Here is a 22,412-nt window from a genome sequence, read left to right as displayed (position 1 = left end):
TTTCTGAACTGGAGATAAAGAAGACTGCAGGGCAAGGAATGTGGGCAGCCTCTAGGAGCTAAGAGTGGTTCTGGCTGATAGCAAACAAGGAAATAGGACTTCAGGCCTACCACAGCAAGAAGCCTTATGATACTCTGAGGAGAGAACCTAGCCAGGCCAAGCTGGATTTCTGACCTACAGAAATATGGGAAGATAAACCACAGGCAGTATGGCCTTTGCATTCAGAGGTCTTCGTTGAAGTTCTCACTGAGTTCCTCCTTTCTTCTCCCAAGCCTGGCAAGCATTCTTATGATTACGTCTTTGAACTCTTTATCAGCACCATCATTCTTGAGAGATCAAGATAGTGTTACTGAAAACCATAAATCTGAAGAGGGGTGGCTAACATTTTTATAAAACAGTTGAAGAAGATGAGGAATTGATATACAGAGAAGTTCAATAACTTGCCCTAGGATATAACTGTTACAGGACTGCCCTCCGGACTTCCTGAATAAGTCAAATTGTGGTTAACTGATCATCATCAAGTCATTATGACAATCCAGGAATAAGATCTTTCTGTCCAAAAAGGACTTCCAGTACTATATGAATAGAAGTAGTTAAGAGGAGGCATCCTTGTCTTGTTCCTGATCTTAGAGGAAAAGATTGCAGATTTTCCCTGCTGTATGGCTGATAGGGTCTTGGTGCTCCGGCCAGGTGCCAGGCCTGTGCCTCTGAGTTGGGAGAGCCGAGTTTAGGACACTGGCCCACCAGAGACCTCCTGGGTCCACATAATATAAAACTGCGAAAGCTCTCCCAGAGATCTCCATCTCAACGCTAAGACCCAGCTCCACTCAACGACCAGCAAGCTACAGTGCTAGACACCCTATGCCAAACAACTAGCAAGACAGGAACACAACCCCAGCCATCAGCAGAAAGGCTGCCTAAAATCATAATAAGGTCAGAGACATGCCAAAACACACCCCCGGACATGGTCCTGCCCACCAGAAAGACAAGATCTAGCCTCATCCACTAGAACACAGGCACCAGTCCCTTCCACCAGGAAGCCTACACAACCCACTGAACCAACCTTAGCCACTGGGGGCAGACACCAAACACAACAGGAACGATGAACCTGAAGCCTGTGAAAAGGAGACCCCAAACACAGCAAGTTAAGCAAAATCAGAAGAGAGAGAAACACACAGCAGATGAAGGAGCAAGGTAAAAACCCATCAGGCCAAACAAATGAAGAGGAAACAGGCAGTCTACGTGAAAAAGAATTCAGAGTAATGATAGTAAAGATGATCCAAAATCTTAGAAATAGAATGCAGAAAATACAAGAAATGTTTAAGAAGAACCTAGAAGAACTAAAGAGCAAACAAACAATGATGAACAATACAATAAATGAAATTAAAAATTCTCTAGAAGGAATCAATAGCAGAATAAATGAGGCAGAAGAACGGATAAGTGACCTAGAAGATAAAAGAGTGGAAATAACTACCACAGAGCAGAATAAAAAAAAATAAAGAATGAAAAGAATTGAGGACAGTCTCAGAGACCTCTGGGACAACATTAAATGCACCAACATTTGAATTATAGGGGTCCCAGAAGAAGAAGAGAAAAAGAAAGGGACTAAGAAAATATTTGAAGAGATTATAGTTGAAAACTTCCCTAATATGGGAAAGGAAATAGTCAATCAAGTCCAGGAAGAACAGAGAGTCCCATACAGGATAAAACCAAGGAGAAACATGCCAAGACACGTATTAATCAAACTGTCAAAAATTAAATACAAAGAACAAATATTAAAAGCCACAAGGGAAAAACAACAAATAACACACAAGGGAATCCCTATAGGTTAACAGCTGATCTTCCAGCAGAAACTCTGCAAGCCAGAAGGGAGTGGCAGGACACATTTAAAGTGATAAAAGAGAAAAACCGACAACCAAGATTACTCTACCCAGCAAGGATCTCATTCAGATTTGACAGAGAAATCAAAAGCTTTTCAGACAAGCAAAAGCTAAGAGAATTCAGCACCACCAAACCAGCTTTACAACAAATGCTAAAGGAACTTCTCTAGGCAGGAAACACAAGAGAAGGAAAAGAACTACAATAACAAACCCAAAACAATTAAGAAAATGGTAATAGGAACATACATATCGATAATTAGTTTAAATGTAAATGGATTAAATGCTCCAACCAAACGACATAGACTGGCTGAATGGATACAAAAACAAGCCCATGTATATGCTGTCTACAAGAGACCCACTTCAGACCTAGGGACACATACAGACTGAAAGTGACGGGATGGAAAAAGATATTCCATGCAAATGGAAATCAAAAGAAAGCTGGAGTAGCAATTCTCATATCAGAAAAAACAGACTGTAAAATAAAGACTATTAAAAGAGACAAAGAAGGACACTACATAATGATCAAGGGATCGATCCAAGAAGAAGATATAACAGTTGTAAATATTTATGCACCCAACATAGGAGCACCTCAATACATAAGGCAAATGCTAACAGCCATAAAAGGGGAAATCGACTGTAACACAATCAGAGTAGGGGACTTGAACACCCCACTTTCACCAATGGACAGATCATCCAAAATGAAAATAAATAAGGAAACACAAGCTTTAAATGATACATTAAACAACATGGACTTAATTGATATTTATAGGACATTCCAACCGAAAACAACAGGATACACTTTCTTCTCAAGTGCTCAAGGAACATTCTCCAGGATAGATCATACCTTGGGTCACAAATCAAGCCTTGGTAAATTTAAGAAAATTGAAATCGTATCAAGCATCGTTTCCGACTACACCGTCATGAGACTAGATATCAATTACAGGAAAAAATCTGTAAAAAATAGAAACACATGGAGGCTAAACAATACACTACTAAACAACCAAGAGACCACTGAAGAAATCAAAGAGGAAATCAAAAAATATGTAGAAACAAATGACAATGAAAACACGACGACCCAAAACCTATGGGATGCAGCAAAAGCAGTTCTAAGAGGGAAGTTTATAGCAATACAATCCTACCTCAAGAAACAAGAAACATCTCAAATAAACAACCTAACCTTAAACCTAAAACAATTAGAGAAAGAACAAAAAAACTCCAAAGTTAGCAGAAGGAAAGAAATCATAAATATGAGATGAGAAATAAATGAAAAAGAAACAAAGAAAATAATAGCAAAGATCAATAAAACTAAAAACTGGTTCTTTGAGAAGATAAACAAAATTGATAAACCATTAGCCAGACTCATCAAGAAAAAAAGGGAGAAGACTCAATTCAATAGAATTAGAAATGAAAAAGGAAAAGTAACAATTTACACTGCAGAAATACAAAGGATCATGAGAGATCACTACAAGCAACTATATGCCAATAAAATGGACAACCTGGAAGAAATGGACAAATTCTTAGAAAAGCACAACCTTCTGAGACTGAACCAGGAAGAAGTAGAAAATATAAACAGACCAATCACAAGCACTGAAATTGAGACTCTGATTGAAAATCTTCCAACAAACAAAAGCCCAGGACCAGATGGCTTCACAGGTGAAGTCTATCAAACATTTAGAGAAGAGCTAACACCTATCTTTCTCAAACTCTTCCAAAATGTAGCAGAGGGAGAAACACTCCCAAACGCATTCTACGAGGACACCATCACCCTGATACCAAAACCAGACAAAGATGTCACAAAGAAAGAAAACTACAGGCCAATATCTCTGATGAACATAGATGCAAAAATCCTCAACAAAATAATAGCAAACAGCATCCAACAGCACATTAAGAGAATCATACACCACGATCAAGTGGGATTTATCCCAGGAATGCAAGGATTCTTCAATATACGCAAACCAACCAATGTGATAAACTATATTAACAAATTCAAGGAGAAAAACCATATGATCATCTCAATAGATGCAGAGAAAGCTTTCGACAAAATTCAACACCCATTAATGATAAAAACCCTCCAGTAGGCATAGAGGGAACTTACCTCAACATAATAAAGGCCATATAGGACAAACCCATAGCCAACATTGTTCTCAATGGTGAAAACTGAAACCATTTCCTCTAAGATCAAGGAGGAACAAGACAAGGTTGTCCACTCTCACCACTATTATTCAACATAGTTTTGGAAGTTTTAGCCACAGCCATCAGAGAAGAAAAAGGAATAAAAGGAATCCAAAACAGAAAAGAAGTAAAGCTGTCACTGTTTGCAGATGACATGATACTATACATAGAGAATCCTCAAGATGCTACCTTAAAACTACTAGAGCTAATCAATGAATTTGGTAAAGCAGCAGGATACAAAATTAATGCACAGAAATCTCTTGCATTCCTATACACTAATGATGAAAAATATGGAAGAGAAATTAAGAAAACACTCCCATTTACCATTACAACAAAAAGAATAAAATATCTAGGAATAAACCTACCTAAGGAGACAAAAGACCTGTATGCAGAAAACTATAAGACACTGATGAAAGAAATTAAAGATGATACAAACAGATGGAGAGATATACCATGTTCTTGGATTGGAAGAATCAATATTGTGAAAATGACTATACTACCCAAAGCAATCTACAGATTCAATGCAATCCCTATCAAACTACCAATGGCATTTTTCACAGAACTAGAGTAAAAAACTTCACAATTTGTATGGAAACACAAAAGACCCTGAATAGCCAAAGCTATCTGGATAAAGGAAAATGGAGCTGGTGGGATCAGGCTCCTGGATTTCAGACTATACTACAAAGCTACAGTAATCAAGACAGTATGGTACTGGCACAAAAACAGAAATAGAGATCAATGGAACAGGACAGAAAGCCCAGAGATAAACCCACACACATATGGTCACCTTATCTTTGATAAAGGAGGCGAGAATATACAATGGAGAAAAGACAGCCTCTTCTATAAATAGTGCTGGGAAAACTGGACAGCTACATGTAAAAGAATGAAATTAGAACACTCCCTAACACCATACACAAAAATAAACTCAAAATGGATTAAAGACCTAAATGTAAGGCCAGAAACTATCTAACTCTTAGAGGAAAACATAGGCAGAACACTCTATGACATAAATCACAGCACGATCCTTTTTGACCCACCTCCTAGAGAAATGGAAATAAAAACAAAAATAAACAAATGGGACCTAATGAAACTTAAAAGCTTTTGCACAGCAAAGGAAACCATAAATAAGACGAAAAGACAACCCTCAGAATGGGAGAAAATATTTGCAAATGAAGCAACTAACAAAGGATTAATCTCCAAAATATACAAGCAGCTCATGCGGTCAATATCAAAGAAACAAACAACCCAATCCAAAAATGGGCAGAAGACCTAAATAGACATTTCTCCAAAGAAGATATACAGGTTGCCAACAAACACATGAAAGGATGCTCAACATCACTAATCATTACAGAAATGCAAATCAAAACTACAATGAGGTATCACCTCACACTGGTCAGAATGGCCACCATCAAAAAATCTATAAACAATAAATGCTGGAGTGGGTGTGGAGAAAAGGGAACCCTCTTGCACTATTGGTGGGAATGTAAATTTATACAGCCACTATGGAGAACAGTATGGAGGTTCATTAAAAATCTAAAAACAGAACTACCATATGACCCAGCAATCCCACTACTGGGCATTTACCCTGGGAAAACCATAATTCAAAAAGAGTCATGTACCACAATGTCCATTGCAGCTCTATTTACAATAGCCAGGGCACGAAAGCAACCTAAGTGTCCCTCGAGAGATGAATGGATAAAGAAGATGTGGTACATAAATACAATGCAATATTACTCAGCCATAAAAGAAACAAAACTGAGTTATTTGTAGTGAGGTGGATGGACCTAGAGTCTGTCATACAGAGTGAAGTAAGTCAGAAAGAGAAAAATACCGTATGCCAGCATATATATATGGAATCTAAAAAAAAAAAAAAAATGGTTCTGAAGAACCTAGGGGCAGGACAGGAATAAAGATGCAGACGTAGAGAATGGACTTGAGGACACGGGGAATGGGAAGGATAAGCTGGGACGATGTGAGAGATTGGCATGGACATATATACACTACCAAATGTAAAACAGATAGCTAGTGGGAAGCAACCACATAGCACAGGGAGATCAGCTCGGTGCTTTGTGACCACTTAGAGGGGTGGATACGGAGGGTGGGAGGGAGACGTAAAGCGAGGAGATATGGGCATATATGTATATGTATAGCTGATTCACTTTGTTATGAAGCAGAAACTAACAAACCATTGTAAAGCAATTATACCCCAAAAAAAGACGTTAAAAAAGAAAAATTAGACTAGGTCCCTCACCACTGAGGTTTTATTTAAATCCAGTACACCAGCAAGATACTTAGCCATGATTAATTTATATTTATTAATTTATACTTACTGAGTTCCACATAGGAATAGTAAAGTAAAAAGTAATAAACTCAGCATCTAGAAATGCAGAATCAAATAATTGTAAGGTAATATACCCCCAGAGGGTATTTGTGACTCTACAGCAGTCAGATGACCTTGAATAAGAAGGTCCTTAATGATTGAAATTTGTTCATTACAGAGAACTAGTCAAACCCCTATTGTAGTTTCTGCTGCTTATGAAAAAGGCCCACTAAAGTCACATGGGCGTTAAGCTGATAGCAATCCTCTAGGGCACTGAAGGGCCAGATAGGGGCTGGTATTTGTCACCACCTCTTACTGAGCTGACTTAGAGATCAAAGATCAAAATGCCTCCTCTAAACTTCCCAGGATCTTGGAGGTACTACCCCGGGAGCAGTCTCCCTGGATTATATCTGCATATGACCACTTGTGGAAACAGCCCTGACAACCACCATCCGCAGCCTCGTGCTCTGTGGGCTGAGCAAGAAGATTCAGCGCTGTAAGCAGCTGGTCACTGAGTGGGCTGCACTGTTGAGTTTGACGGTAAGAAAATGGCAGAGTCACCTCACTGCTTTCTCCTCTAACCCAAACCTGAAGCCAGAGGTCACAAAACCCAATGTCTTCAGGGGCCAGGCAGATAAAGTAAATGGGTGCAATGGGTGAAGTGTAAGAAACACACAGCACTGTTAAACTATGTGATTCCACTTCTGATAAGGCATGGATTAAGAGGACATAACGAGAAGTGTGATGATACACGGCTATGGATGCTCTGCCTTCTCACTGGAGAGACTGTGGTGGGGGAGGAGGGACAGTGAGAAATGAGTGACCACAGGGCCATCACTGAAAGGTAGTGATGACTCTTCAGCACCAGAAAATCATGGCCACGTGGGAATGTGAGCCCACTGTTACCAGATCTTCTGCGTTTTTCAGACAAAGCTAGGAATAGAGATCTCTGTGGCACTTAGCAATTTTAAATGTTAGCAAGACAAAGAAAAACTCATGTATGTTTAATCTACCCTTCAGGCAAAATAAAAGTATAAGTTAGACTTATACTTTTTTGCATCTAGAAATGCAGAAGCAAATAATTTGGGCTCCAGGAGGTACCTGCTTTAAGGACAAGAAACCCTAATCCTAGTTCGGCCTCTAGGCGGTCTGATTGCTAAATTAAACGAGGCAAGAGATAGGTTTCTTGGGCTCATACACCCTTTGGGCCCAATAGGCTTCAGTGTCCTCCTAAGGGCTACAGATGCCCTCTGTTTCTGAAGGTAAAGTCTTCTAAGGAATGCCAAGTCCCCGGTCGCTCCAGGCTTTCCTTCCATCAGCTTTGGGACCACTCCAACTCCCCACCTCACCTCCCAGACCTGCTCTATTCTTAGCATAATTCCTGCAACTGAAGTACAAGGTGCTGCCTGTCAGGACACACGAATGAGACTCCTCCCCCTGATTTCTGACACTGTTGAAATGCAATGACTCTTGGCCCATGTCACAGGACTCTGAGCTACTCACCAGCTCCCCCAAATACCACGTCACAGAATTTGTACCACCTGTTCCTCAAATTTCTAACTCCAGAAGCCAGAGTATATTTCAATGAGGAAAATAAAGCAAAAGACTAACCAAATTACCCATCCCTGACATCTCCTTCACTGAAATATCCAGTCGGTGTGAAATATTTCTCCATATAAATCACACAAATGGTCAGGTTTAATCCTAACGTGTCAAGTGCTGGACAGCTGCATACTGCTTAGTAACTCGGTGGACCTAAAGAGAGGAATGCTAACTGGCAATTTCCCCAGATTATGGCCATCCATAATGCACCACCTCCAAGTAATAGCCTCACCACCCTTCAGGGCAAGGCGACTCGTGTGTACCTACTACCACCACACTTTGACAACTCACAAAGGATCCTCTTCATCCCCACTGATATAAGGCTCTTCCTCAAAGGGCTGTGGTCAAAGAGTCACCATCTATATAACTTCTTTATTAGTAGCCAGGGTTAGAGAGGAATGAACTTGAGATGGGAGTCGAGAGACGATATCAAATAAGGAGAAACATCACTGAAATATAATCTGTAGAAGAACAGCTGCTGATTCACATAAATTTAGGGGGACTTTGAGGTAATGGGATAGAAATGAAAAAATAGGTTGTGTTTTTAGGTAGCAGAAGAGAGCTCCAAGGGAATGAGAGACAATAGCTTCATGGAATGTACTTCCTCAGCCCTGGGGTGGGAGGTTATCTTTGGGCTCCAGGAGGCATGGGGGGCTTTATTTAGTTCTTCAAGAATGAAGATAAGAGGAAAATAGCCTCTTCAGGAAAAAGGAGAAAAAAAAAAGGAGGAAAAACCTGAATGCTCCTTTATAAGCATCTTAAAGGAGCTCCAAGCCAAGTGGCCACCCATGAGATTTGGCCACTCTTGCCCTGCTCTCCAAACAAACAGGCACTACTCCAGAGGAAGGTCTGGTGAGGGAGGTGCCGGCACAGTGATGAGGGGGGCAGGATGGGAAAACCATTGCATTTCCTCCGACAGAGAGCCAGGCCTCTGCAGACATCCTGCTCACCCCTCCTGCCAGCCTGTGAACTGCTGGCTGAGCCGGGGAACCCTGAGGCTTTCAGGGCTTTTATCGTATTAGAAGCATTTTTCTCATCATAACCGAGACCTTTAGTAGTGCATTAAAATGATGGTTAATTTTCTTAAGCTTCCTTTTAAACACAGAAATAGGATTAGAAGGCTAACACGCTCAGATGCAAGCCCATTATTTGATTATGTCTAAACCTAATCCTGCCTTCACCTTGGCCTGCAGAGTCTCCATTTTGGGGTTTATTGGTTGATAATGCCAGGGCTGTCAGGTACTATTACTTGCGTAGAATCTGCTGCTACGTGCTCTTTCTTCCACTATCAAATGCTGAAGGTTTGAAATTGAATTATAGGATAAGTTCTCAAAGCCTCACCAACTTTTAGAACTTTGTACCTATTTTCAAAGAAGAAAGGATGGTTCAGGCCCCCCAAAGAATGGGAACTCTCTTCAGCAAATTCATTTCTAACAGTGCTTCGAAGAAAAGCCTTATAACTCACCTTCCCTCCATTAAGCAGGCTTTCTATTCTTTCACGTTATTAAGGATGAGGAAAAATAGTGTTGATGTTAATAAAAAGATCAGAAGCTACAGGTGACCATTCTCTATCCTATCACTTTTCCTATTATACTAAAATTATCTGTCACATCATCCCCTTGAGGGTAGGAGCTATGTCTTATTGATACCCAGTGACTATCACCGTTCTGGTGCTCATTAAATACTTATGTAACTGATCCAAGAATTCATATCATCTCTTGGTTACATACAAGGAGGCACCCTTATCTAATTGGTTTTCTCCATGGAGAAGTAAAAGGCATTCCCAGGCCTGAGTCTCTGCAAGAGAGGCTTGTGATAAACCCAATCGCACACGACCAGCACCCCCCCACCCATTTCAGCAACTCCCTTCCCCATCCCAGCAGCTTCTAAGTTTCTTTACCTGTCGCAGTGGTTGCATTTAAAGGGCTTTGCACCTGTGTGTTTCCTGTAGTGCCTTGTGAGCTCATCGCTTCGTGCAAAACGCCACTCACACCCTTCCCATGAGCACTTATAAGGCTTCTCACCTGCAAGAAGAGATGGAATGACCATGGTCAGCAACAGGAACAAAAGGGGCACACACCTGATCAGGGTCTGCTACCTATTCTACAGTATTGGAAAAGGGCTGTGAAATCATTCTTGAAAGACTGCATTTCCTAACACAGTATGTCACATTTGTTGTTTTTTTTTTTTTTTAAGTGTCCTGGTGTTTTTCTTGTTATTTTATTTTATTTTATTTTTTAACCTTCAAAAGTGGTTTCACAAGATCTTCAAATCTGGAGCTGTCATTTCAGTTCCCAGAGTCAGAGCATTTCCTTCAACTGGTGAGGGATCAATTTTTATTTATTTTCTATTCCCTGGAGCACTTTGACACCCTCCCCCCCGACTCCAAGCAGAAAGGAAATGTGCTATTTTCATCTGAACCACAAATGTTTCTAATTCTATTTTTCTCCAGAACCTACAGTAATTTACCATTTCAGCCTATTTAGTCTTCTCCCCTCTCTTCCCTCCTACCACAAACTGTAGCCAGGCAGCTGACTGACAAGGCAAAGAGCTCAGGTCTCCCAGAACCCCAGTTCCTTCCAGTAAATGTGAGTGGATGGACAGTCACGAGAAAAGGCTACGATCTGAGAGTAAAACAAAAATCACTTAACGATTCCCGGCATTTATGTAAAATACAGTTGCAAACGTCCTATTTAAGAAGCTCATCACTTAATGACTCCAGAGCGTTCATATTTGAGCGTGATACACATTATTACAAAATATTTTTAAAGTCAATTTGTAGAGCAAGGTTTCAGCCACGGTGAAGCTGCTTAGAAGCACGAAATTCGAGCTCTGTGCTCAAGTGACCTTTTCGCACAGTAAATACAGATTGAGGAATATGGAAGAGAAAGTACATGATTTTCCTAAGACCTTTTTTTAACCCATCAACGTCTGTCATCAAACATGACAAATACTTACCCTTCCAACTGTATGGTGGGCTGGTTCTAATAAGAAGAAAAATGATCTTTGAAATCATGAGAGTTACCGAGCCCTGTAACTGAGAGGCTGGTTAGCATAGCAGTCAACAGCTCTGAAGCCAACCTTCCTAAGCTCAACTTTTGGTTCCGCCCTTAACTGTCTATCCTTGGGCAAGTTAATCAACATCTCTGTGCCTCTGTTTTCTTAGAGATATGTACCTTAAAGGGTTTGGAGAGGATAAATTAATATACATATGTACTATATATAAATTAGAACAACGCCTGGCATAGGTAAGTATTATAAACTGCTAAACCTGAAATTTCCAGATACACAAGTGCCAAAGTAGTACGGCTGCCCCATTATTTCTCCATTTTTAATAGCTCAACGTTCACTAGGCAGCACTTAAGGAGACATTGCCCAGGTACTATACTTGACCCAGTTTCTTCTTTCCACCTTTTTCCTTCCCTTTGAACCTAACTACAAAGCATTCACAATTCTTTATTTGTATCACCTAGAATTGAACCAAACATGATTGAAAAATTTCATTTCATTAAATTGGTGCCCTAGTGGGCTGCTGCTCTGTAAAACCCATGGAGAAGAGGAATGAGAAACACAGGCATTTCTTTTCAATCGAACCAAGAGGACATGAAGGAGGGCCAGAAGCGCAGGAGGAAACCCATTCAGTTTTGGAAACCAGAAAAAAAAAAAAAAAAAAAAAGAATCACTGAGCGGTGTTAAAAGTTCACCTTCTGGATACTTAAAGCCACAATTTTGGAAAAGTGCGCTTGCTGCAGAGAAGGTGAAGAGTGGAGGGGTCAAGTCAGCTTTGGAGTTAGCACACCTGGGATCTTATTCATTCTTTGCAGACACCAGGCCTCAGGGTCCTTATCTGTCAAGTGGGGGTGAGATGCCTGTGTTTATCGTGAGGCTTACATAAGTCATTGTGTATAAGGCATTTCCAAAGCCTGGCACAAGGTAAATGTTCAATTAATCTGAACCCCCTTTCCTCCCCGTTCGTCTATATTCTCAGAGGCGGCTGAGGAGACAGGTCTACCTGGCCGTCAGTACGAACTTCCAGGGCTCAGGCTCCAGACAGCTGGGCCTGGAGTCACTCTGGGCAAACTAAATATTGGAAAACAGAGAGTCTTTTTAAGTTTTAAGTATTTTCTCAGTATACTGATGGAGAATGGACCAGAAAACTGTGCTTTAGATCTGCTCTGAATGGGTGGGATGCTGAAGGGGAAATAAGAGACCCAAGTAGGAGAGAGAAGTGCCCTCTCAGAGAGGCCTGTTGGCATCATTTACTTAATGTTATTGATCACCCACGAGGCTCTGTTACTTCAAACAAATCTGACACAAACAACAACAAGAAACGGAGAATGAGGCACCAAAGACTTCAGAAATTCAAAATACCTTCCACCCTCAAAGGCCTTCAAATGAGAGTAAAATTGGAGGGTCCTGGAACCTTGGGTACCAAGCGTACCCCAAATGCAACAAGGCATCTGGAAATCCCATGACATTCTACAGCAACAAGCAGAGACATCCAGTCCCCAAAATCAATCCCACAATCGAACAGACCCGTCCATCACAGGCAACCACATTCTGAAGGACACAGGAAGGACACAGAAAATGAGGGAGATTAAAGTAGATGTCTTTGGGTATATTTTTTAAAAATTTCAAAGAGTTTGCTTTTCCCCTTGTTGAATTTTTTTTAACCAGTTTTGTTCTGTTCTATTCTGACAAATATCATCAAGGATTTAGTTATTTCCCAGAAAATAATGTAGATGCTCTGTTAATTCCTGGCACAAACCAACCATCCTCTTCCCAGTAGCTATTTCAGTGTCCTTCCAGTGGCTGCGTCCCTTTTGCCACCGCACAGACAGAAACTACAAACAGCTTGACTTAGCTCTGAATCGTGTCACCTAACATTGTTTCCTGCTTGCAGCAGGTGCTATACAGAATAACACTACGGACAAGACCCTCTGTGCCCTGCTAGTTTAGCCAAGTTATGCTACAGTGATGCATCAAGTTATTTTTCTAGCTCCTGAGTAATTGACCTACAAGTTGCCATTCCCGCAAATACTCACTAATAAGAAATTTAAAATAACCAAGAAAGAACAGAGCCAAATGAAGGAGTAGTGCCTGAAACAGGGAGAGTTCAGAAATCAGAGGGACAGGAAAAATACAAAGAATTGGGAATACAATTTCCTATCTAAAGCTCACAAATAGTGTGGTTAGGCTGGCCTAGTTTCTGGGTTCTGTACCCACTTCCACAAACTAATATCTACTCTCAAGTCAGTGAAATTCTTCCGTCAGCACTTTGCATGGCCAAGATTACATCCCCCAGACACCAACACCTGACTGCTGGATCTTGGGGGCAGAACAACCTACACCCACAATGCATTAGTTTTTATCCTAACACCGTACCTGAGGGTTTCTGCTCATTTTATGAAAGGCTTGGGTTTCCTTCTTTAGAAAAGAACGGCTTTCTTTATAAAAGAAAACAAAGGCTTTTAGAAAAATAAGACAGGGGGTGAAAGGGGTGTAGGAGAAAAGAAGGAAGGAAGGAAGGAAGGGAGGGAGGGAGGGAGGGAGGGAGGGAGAAAGAAAGAAAAGAAAAAGGCAGTTCAGTAATAACTGAACAGATTCATGCAAAATCAGCTCATATGCCTCACCCTCCCTTCTGTCCTTGCTCCACTCCAGGTCCTATTCCTGGGTATAAAACAGAAAATGTCATAGCCCTGCCCCACGCTACACTTGCGGCACCTAGAATGCCCAGCATTTGGCTCACTGCATCTCAAGAGTGAACAAAAATGTTCAAGAGAGGTCTCTGTGAGACAGGCAAATGGGAGACAGGCTTCAAACATCAGGACTCAAGTCCCGAAGGAGTGTGTGAATGAAGGCAAGCATGTGACAAAGAGGATGTACAGGAGAGCATGACAGTGCCTGCACGGTTCACAGGGCCCGCAGTAGAAGCTGCTCTTCAGAATTTTAGGGGGAACATCAAGAACTGCTTTTCCTTTCTGGAAATTATTAACCCCAGGAAACTCATTTCCCTGGGGGAGTATGTGTCACGTCAGATGTGATAGTAGGTCTAATCAGGTGTAAATAGATTTATAGCCATATGAGGGCTCTTAAGGAGAGTTAAGGATGCTTGAGAAACAGGACTGACATTTAGCAAGGCTGAATCATGGCACAAATTCATGCTTCCCCACAAAATGGCCTCTGAAATGGAATGTGGTCTAAAGCGGTGTGGCATTTTTTTTTTTTTTTTAGTTTCTTACAGAGTAACTCTTCGTACATCACAAACATCACATTTGATTGATCAAAATATATTGTTACCATTACCTTTTGAACATGTACCTCCAATACATGCAGATTTATTCATGAATTATATAAATGTACTAATGTCCTAATATATTAGGATATTATAAAACATACACTCAATATAGAAATTTAAAAGAATTAGGGTCAATTAAATATAAATAGAAGTTATAAATTTTTCTTCCTGCACTCAAAAAGACTGTGTTGCACAACCCTATTTCGAGACCATTGCCCTACAGGGTAGATGAAAACAGCTTGGCTCCAAGCTCACTGGTCTCTGTGCTTCTATCCTTGGCCCCTACGGTCTATTCTCGCTGCAGCAGTCAGAACAACCCTTTGAAAATGTAAATCAGAGCATGTGTGTCCCTTAAAGGTTACTTCAATCTTTATATTTCCATATAATTGTTTTCTTTAAAATCCCCTGGATTTTATTTTATGCATTTAAAAATATTATTCTGCAGAGGGTTCCACAGGCTTCACCAAACTGCCAAAGAAGTTCATGACCCAAAAATGGTTAAGAAGATATTAAAGTGTAAATGCTCCAATGGTTTCCTATTGCTTTTAGAATAAAAGTCAAAAGCCTATAAGGTCCTGTAGTATAGAGTCTACATGATCTGCCACCGCCAACCTGATTCCCCACGCCCTATCTGGCTGTTCCCATCTCAGAGCCTTTGCACTTGCTACCTGGAACACTCCTGTTGCCTCACTTCATTCAGGTCAATGTTCAAATGTCTCCACCTCAGAGAGACCTACCCTCCCCATCATCTGCTGAACAGCAGATTCTGTCATCTTCTATATACTACTTAGTCACTCTGACATTAGACTGCATATTGTTTGTGTGTACTACTGTCTGCTTCCCCTAGGAGAGTATAAGCTTCATGCGGGCATCTCTTTTGTTCATTGTGATACCAACAGCATTAAAGCAGGGCCTGGCTCAATCCTGTAAAAGAAACTGCATGAATAAAGCATCCTCATTTGCAACAAAGACCCAGGTACAGCAGAGGCGCAGGACAGCCTGAGTGATTTCAGTCCCTCTCTATGTACTGAACTGGCATAAGAGTAGAAAATGTTTGCTTGCTTGTTTAAATCTGGCCACGCCTCTGTAACAGGGACTACAATGTGAAACTCTACAATGGATTAACTATTCCTTCACCATCAAAGATCACTTCCCACTTCTTCCCTATCTGCCAGAGCCTAAAAAAGGAGTATCCTGAAAATCTTCCTGTAAATCTTCATCTCAACCCTGGGATCAGTCTCCTGAGAAACATCCCCTCTGGGAAACCAAGTGCATCATTTTACAGAACTCATTGGTAGAGGTTCTCACTGAAGATGGGTTTGGGAGAGCATAAGTGATATGTCAAATGTATTGCACTATACATTTGCCTTTAAGTTATAGATTGTAGCATGAAATATGAACAGGTGTCAGAATCTTGCATTAAAAGTCTCTTGAAAATAAACATTGCTAATGCAAATTTTCTGCATTCATTTCCTGATCTGCAAAATTTCAAGTTCCTAATCCATTTCCTAAGGAGACTAGGATGTTGATGTACCTATGTTTCTGTTAAAACTAATTCTATCTATTTCTTTTTATTTGTTTAAAAAATGTAGCTACTAGATTTCTGTTATCTGGGCATGTTAGGGTCCTAGTCTCCTTAGGACTTGGATTAGGAATTTGAAATTCTGTAGATCAGGAAATGGAAAAGCAAAATGGAAAGGAGAAAGGGTACTCTGTAATGGGTTTATATTGTCACCTAGCACATCTAGAGGAAACCAGCAAAGACCCATCAATTGCTTTCACATCACACTCAGCAACACTAGAGAATTTAAACCACCTGGGGAATACAGACACTGAGAGAGAAAATGTCACAAAGCTTTCTTAACATTGGAAAAAGAGGCTCATCCACCAGAGGGCAGACAGCAGAAGCAAGATGAACTACAATCCTGCAGCCTGTGGAACAAAAAACACATTCACAGAAAGACAGACAAGATGAAAAGGCAGAGGGCTATGTACTGGATGACGGAACAAGATAAAACCCCAGGAAAACAACTAAATGAAATGGAGATAGGCAATCTTCCAGAAAAAGAATTCAGAATAATGATAGTGAAGATGATCCAGGACCTCAGAAAAAGAATGGAGGCAAAGATTGAGAAGACGCAAGAAATGTTTTTAAAAGATCTAGAAGAATTAAAGAACAAACAAACAGAGATGAACAATACAATAACTGAAATGAAAACCACACTAGAAGGAATCAATAGCAGAATACCTGAGGCGGAAGAACGGGCAAGTGACCTGAAAGACAAAATGGTAGAATTCACTGCTGCAGAACAGAATAAAGAAAAAGAATGAAAATAAATGAAGACAGCCTAAGAGACCTCTGGGACAACATTAAACGCAACAACATTCGCATTATAGGGGTCCCAGAAGGAGAAGAGAGAAAGGGCCCAAGAAAATATTTGAAGAGATTATAGTCGAAAACTTCCCTAACATGGGAAAGGAAAGAGCCACCCAAGTCCAGGAAGTGCAGAGAGCCCTATACAGGATAAACCCAAGGAGAAACATGCTGAGACAAATAGTAATCAAACTGGCAAAATTTAAAGACAAAGAAAAAGTATTGAAAGCAGCAAGGGAAAAACGACAAATAACATACAAGGGAACTCCCATAATGTTAACAGCTGATTTCTCAGCAGAAACTCTACAAGCCAGAAGGGAGTGGCACGATATACTTAAAGTGATGAAAGGGAAGAACCTACAACAAAGATTACTCTACCCAGCAAGGATCTCATTCAGATTCTATGGAGAAATCAAAAGCTTTACAGACAAGCAAAAGCTAAGAGAATTCAGCACCACCAAACCAGCTCTACAACAAATGCTAAAGGAACTTCCCTAAGTGGGAGACACAAGAGAAGAAAAGGACCTACAAAAACAAACCCAAAACCATTAAGAAAATGGTAATAGGAACATACATATCGATAATTACCTTAAACGTGAATGGATTAAATGTTCCAACCAAAAGACACAGGCTTGCTTAATGGATACAAAAACAAGACCCATGTATATGCTGTCTACAAGAGACCCACTTCAGACCTAGGGACACATACAGACTGAAAGTGAGGGGATGGAAAAAGATATTCCATGCAAATGGAAATCAAAAGAAAGCTGGAGTAGCAATACTCATATCAGATAAAATAGACTTTAAACTAAAGAATGTTACAAGAGACAAGGAAGGACACTATGTAATGATCAAGGGATCAATCCAAGTAGAAGATATAACAATTATAAATATATACGCACCCAACATAGGAGCAACTCAATACATAAGGCAACTGCTAACAGCTCGAAAAGAGGAAATTGACAGTAACACAATAATAGTGGGGGACTTTAACACCTCACTTACACCAATGGACAGATCATCCAAACAGAAAATTAATAAGGAAACACAAACTTTAAATGACACAATAGACCAGATAGATTTAATTGAGATTTATAGGACATTCCATCCAAAAACAGAAGATTACACTTTCTTCTCAAGTGCACACGAAACATTCTCCAGGACAGATCACATCCTGGGTCACAAATCAAGCCTCAGTAAATTTAGAAAATTGAAATCATATCAAGCATCTTTTCTGACCACAATGCTATGAGATTAGAAATCAATTACAGGGAAAAAAAACGTAAAAAACACAAAACACATGGAGGCTAAACAATATGTTACTAAATAACCAAGAGATCACTGAAGAAATCAAAGAGGAAATCAAAAAATACCTAGAGACAAATGACAATGAAAACATGACAATCCAAAACCTATGGGATGCAGCAAAAGCAGTTCTAAGAAGGAAGTTTATAGCTATACAAGCCTACCTCAAGAAACTAGAAAAATCTCAAGTAAACAATCTAACCTTACACCTAAAGGAACTAGAGAAAGAAGAACAAACAAAACCCAAAGTTAGCAGAAGGAAAGAAATCATAAAGGTCAGAGCAGAAATAAATGAAATAGAAACAAAGAAAATAATAGCAAAGATTAATAAAATTAAAAGCTGGTCCTTTGAGAAGATAAACAAAATTGATAAACCATTAGCCAGACTCATCAAGAAAAAGAGGGAGAGGACTCAAATCAATAAAATTAGAAATGAAAAAGGAGAAGTTACAACAGACACTGCAGAAATACAAAGCATCCTAAGAGACTACTACAAGCAACTCTATGCCAATAAAATGGACAACCTGGAAGAAATGGACAAATTCTTAGAAAGGTATAACCTTCCAAGACTGAACCAGGAAGAAACAGAAAATATGAACAGACCAATCACAAGTAATGAAATTGAAACTGTGATTAAAAATCTTCCAACAAACAAAAGTTCAGGACCACATGGCTTCACAGGTGAAGTCTAACAAACATTTAGAGAAGAGCTAACACCCATCCTTCTCAAACTCTTCCAAAAAATTGCAGAGGAAGTAAAACTCCTAAACTCATTCTATGAGGCCACCATCACCCTGATACCAAAACCAGACAAAGATACTACAAAAAAAGAAAATTACAGACCAATATCACTGATGAATAGAGATGCAAAAATCCTCAACAAAATACTAGCAAACAGAATCCAACAACACATTAAAAGGGTCATACGCCATGATCAAGTGGGATTTATCCCAGAGATGCAAGGATCCTTCACTATACGCAAATCAATCAATCTGATACACCATATTAACAAATTGAAGAATAAAAACCATATGATTATCTCAATAGATGCAGAAAAAGCTTTTGACAAAATTCAACACCATTTATGATAAAAACTCTCCAGAAAGTGGGCATAGAGGGAACCTACCTCAACATAATAAAGGCCAGATACGACAAACCCACAGCCAATGTCATTCTTAATGGTGAAAAGCTGAAAGCATTTCCTCTAAGATCAGGAACAAGACAAGGATGTCCACTCTCACCACTATTATTCAACATAGTTTTGGAAGTCCTAGTCACGGCAATCAGAGAAGAAAAATAAATAAAAGGAATACAAATTGGAAAAGAAGTAAAACTGTCACTGTTTGCAGATGACATGTTACTATACATAGAGAGTCCTAAAGATGCCACAGAAAACTACTAGAGCTAATCAATGAATCTGGTAAAGTTGCAGGATACAAAATTAATGCACAGAAATCTTTTGCATTCGTATACACGAATGATGAAAAATCCGAAAGAGAAATTAAGGAAACATTCCCGTTTACCATTGCAACAAAAAGAATAAAATACCTAGGAATAAACCTACCTAGGGAGACAAAAGACCTGTATGCAGAAAACTATAAGACACTGATGAAAGAAATTAAAGATGATACAAACAGATGGAGAGATATACCATGTTCTTGGATTGGAAGAATCAATATTGTGAAAATGACTATACTACCCAAAGCAATCTATAGACTCAATGCAATCCCTATCAAACTACCAATGGCATTTTTCACAGAACTAGAGTAAAAAACTTCACAATTCGTATGGAAACACAAAAGACCCCGAATAGCCAAAACTATCTTGAGAAAGGAAAATGGAGCTGGTGGAATCAGGCTCCTGGATTTCAGACTATATTACAAAGCTACAATAATCAAGACAGTATGGTAGTGGCACAGAAACAGAAATAGAGATCAATGGAACAGGATAGAAAGCCCAGAGATAAACCCACACACATATGGTCACCTTATTTTTGATAAAGGAGGCGAGAATATTCAATGGAGAAAAGACAGCCTCTTCTATAAGTGGTGCTGGGAAAACTGGACAGTTACATGTAAAAGAATGAAATTAGAACACTCCCTAACACCATACACAAAAAGAAACTCAAAATGGATTAGAGACCTAAATGTAAGACCGGGCACTATAAAACTCTTAGAGGAAAACATAGGAAGAACACTCTTTGACATAAATCACAGCAAGATCTTTTTTGACCCATCTCTTAGAGAAATGGAAATAAAAACAAAAATAAACAAATGGGACCTAATGAAACTTAAAAGCTTTTTCACAGCAAAGGAAACCACAAACAAGATGAAAAGACAACCCTCAAAATGGGAAGAAAATATTTGCAAATGAATCATCGGACAAAGGATTAATCTCCAAAATATATAAACAGCTCATGCAGCTCAATATTAAAAAAAACAAACAAGCCAATCAAAAACTGGGCAGAAGACCTAAGTAGACATTTCTCCATAGAAGACATACAGATGGCCAAGAAGCACACATAAAGCTGCTCAACATTACTAATTATTAGAGAAATGCAAATCAAAACTATGAGGTATCACCTCACACCAGTTAGAATGGGCATCATCAGAAAACCTACAAACAACAAATGCTGGAGAGGGTGTGGAGAAAAGGGAACCCTCTTGCACTGTTGGTGGGAATGTAAATTGATACAGCCACTATGGAGAACAGTATGGAGGTTCCTTAAAGAACTAAAAATAGAATTACTATATGACCCAGCAATCCCACTACTGGGCATATACCCAGAGAAAACCATAATTCAAAAAGATACATGCACCCCAATGTTCACTGCAGCACTATTTACAATAGCCAGGTCATGGAAGCAACCTAAATGCCCATCAACAGATGAATGGATAAAGAAGATGTGGTACATATATACAATGGAATATTACTCAGCCATAAAAAGGAACAAAATCGGGTCATTTGTAGAGATGTGGATGCATCTAGAGACTGTCATCCAGAGTGAAGTTAGTCAGAAAGAGAAAAACAAATATCGTATATTCACGCATATATGTGGAACCTAGAAAATGGCACAGATGAACTGGTTTGCAGAACAGAAATTGGTATACAGAAGTAGAGAACAAACGTATGGACACCAAGGGAGGAAAGCGGTGGGGGGTGGTGGTGGTGCTGGGATGAATTTGGAGACTGGGATTGACATGTATACACTCATGTGTATAAAATGGATGACTAATAAGAAAATAAATAAATAAACATTAAAAAAAATTGGAAAAAGAGTAACCAGTAAACATCACTCCATAGCTTGGCAATCCCTTCTCAGGGTGTATGTGCTACAACTAAAAAATACTCCACGTTATTAACGCTGCTTTGGAAAACTGTCTCAGAGTTCCTGTTAGATTCCAGCTAAATTTTTTTTTTTAATGATAATGTTTGAAACATTTATTTACTAAATCACTTCGAGATTGATCTACATGAATTCAGTAAATTAAACATTTAATGGAAAATTGTAGTGAGCAATGCAGTATACAGGTCATGATGCTGTGACAGGTTTGTAAATTCTCAAACTCAAAGAAAACGACCATGGCCCCGTTTTCCAGATTGCCACTTTTAAGGTGGAAATGGCTTCCAATTATTATTACTAACATTGTTAAATATTATTAATAATCATTGTTCCAGCTGAATTTTAAATATTTTTTTCCCAAGGTTTTTAGATTAGGGGAGTGATGGAAAAATGAGACAAGGGCTTTATTTTCCTGAATTTCAAAAGCATTTATAACTATTACATAAAATAAAATATGTACTCATTTATTTATGCTCCATGTTGATTGTTTTCATTCATCCATTTACTTGCTCATCCAAAAGCCAACTAGGTGCTAGGGCCTGAGTTACTGAATTTATGCAAAGCACCAGACACTTTACAGACCATACAAACATTTACTCTATTTTTTTTTTAGTTTTAAAAACAACTAATAAAATAATAACTGGCCTAGATTAGGTTAACTCCTCATTGCCTGGATCACCACCTTAAAATGGTTGTTTAAAAATTTATATATTAAAATTTAAACCTTATATCCTTAATGAGGTATAGCTCCTACTTCAGAATATGGAGAGAGGTGAGAAAGGATTTTGACTTAATCCCACAGCTGTCAACAACTGCAGTGTCCAATACAGTAGTCAGAAACCACATGTGGCTGTGAGCACTTGAAATGTGGCTAAGGCAACTAAAGAACTGAACTTCCGGGCTTCCCTGGTGGCGCAGTGGTTGAGAGTCCGCCTGCCGATGCAGGGGACACGGGTTCGTGCCCCGGTCCGGGAAGGTCCCACATGCCGCGGAGCAGCTGGGCCCGTGAGCCATGGCCGCTGAGCCTGCGCGTCCGGAGCCTGTGCTCCGCAACGGGAGAGGCCACAACAGTGACAGGCCCGCGTACCGCAAAAAAAAAAAAAAAAAAAAAAAAAGAA

At 39.6% G+C, this 22,412-nt stretch overlaps 1 protein-coding gene across 1 annotated transcript in view; it reads right to left on the bottom strand.

Annotated features, from left to right (window-relative positions):
* Nucleotides 1-22,412, bottom strand: part of KLF7 (Kruppel like factor 7) — a 109,450-nt gene that overhangs the window by 5,676 nt on the left and 81,362 nt on the right. Inside the window, exon 4 of the mRNA XM_029225175.1 lies at nucleotides 9,875-9,998. Coding sequence (XP_029081008.1) covers nucleotides 9,875-9,998 — 124 coding nt within the window. The remainder of the gene's footprint in view (nucleotides 1-9,874; nucleotides 9,999-22,412) is intronic.

Source organism: Monodon monoceros, unplaced genomic scaffold (genome assembly GCF_005190385.1).
Source record: "Monodon monoceros isolate NGI ecotype Baffin Bay Population unplaced genomic scaffold, NGI_Narwhal_1 Super_Scaffold_16, whole genome shotgun sequence".
Taxonomy (NCBI): domain Eukaryota; kingdom Metazoa; phylum Chordata; class Mammalia; order Artiodactyla; family Monodontidae; genus Monodon; species Monodon monoceros.
The sequence above is the reverse complement of the archived record's forward strand: the minus strand, read 5'-3'. Positions and strand labels throughout refer to the sequence as shown.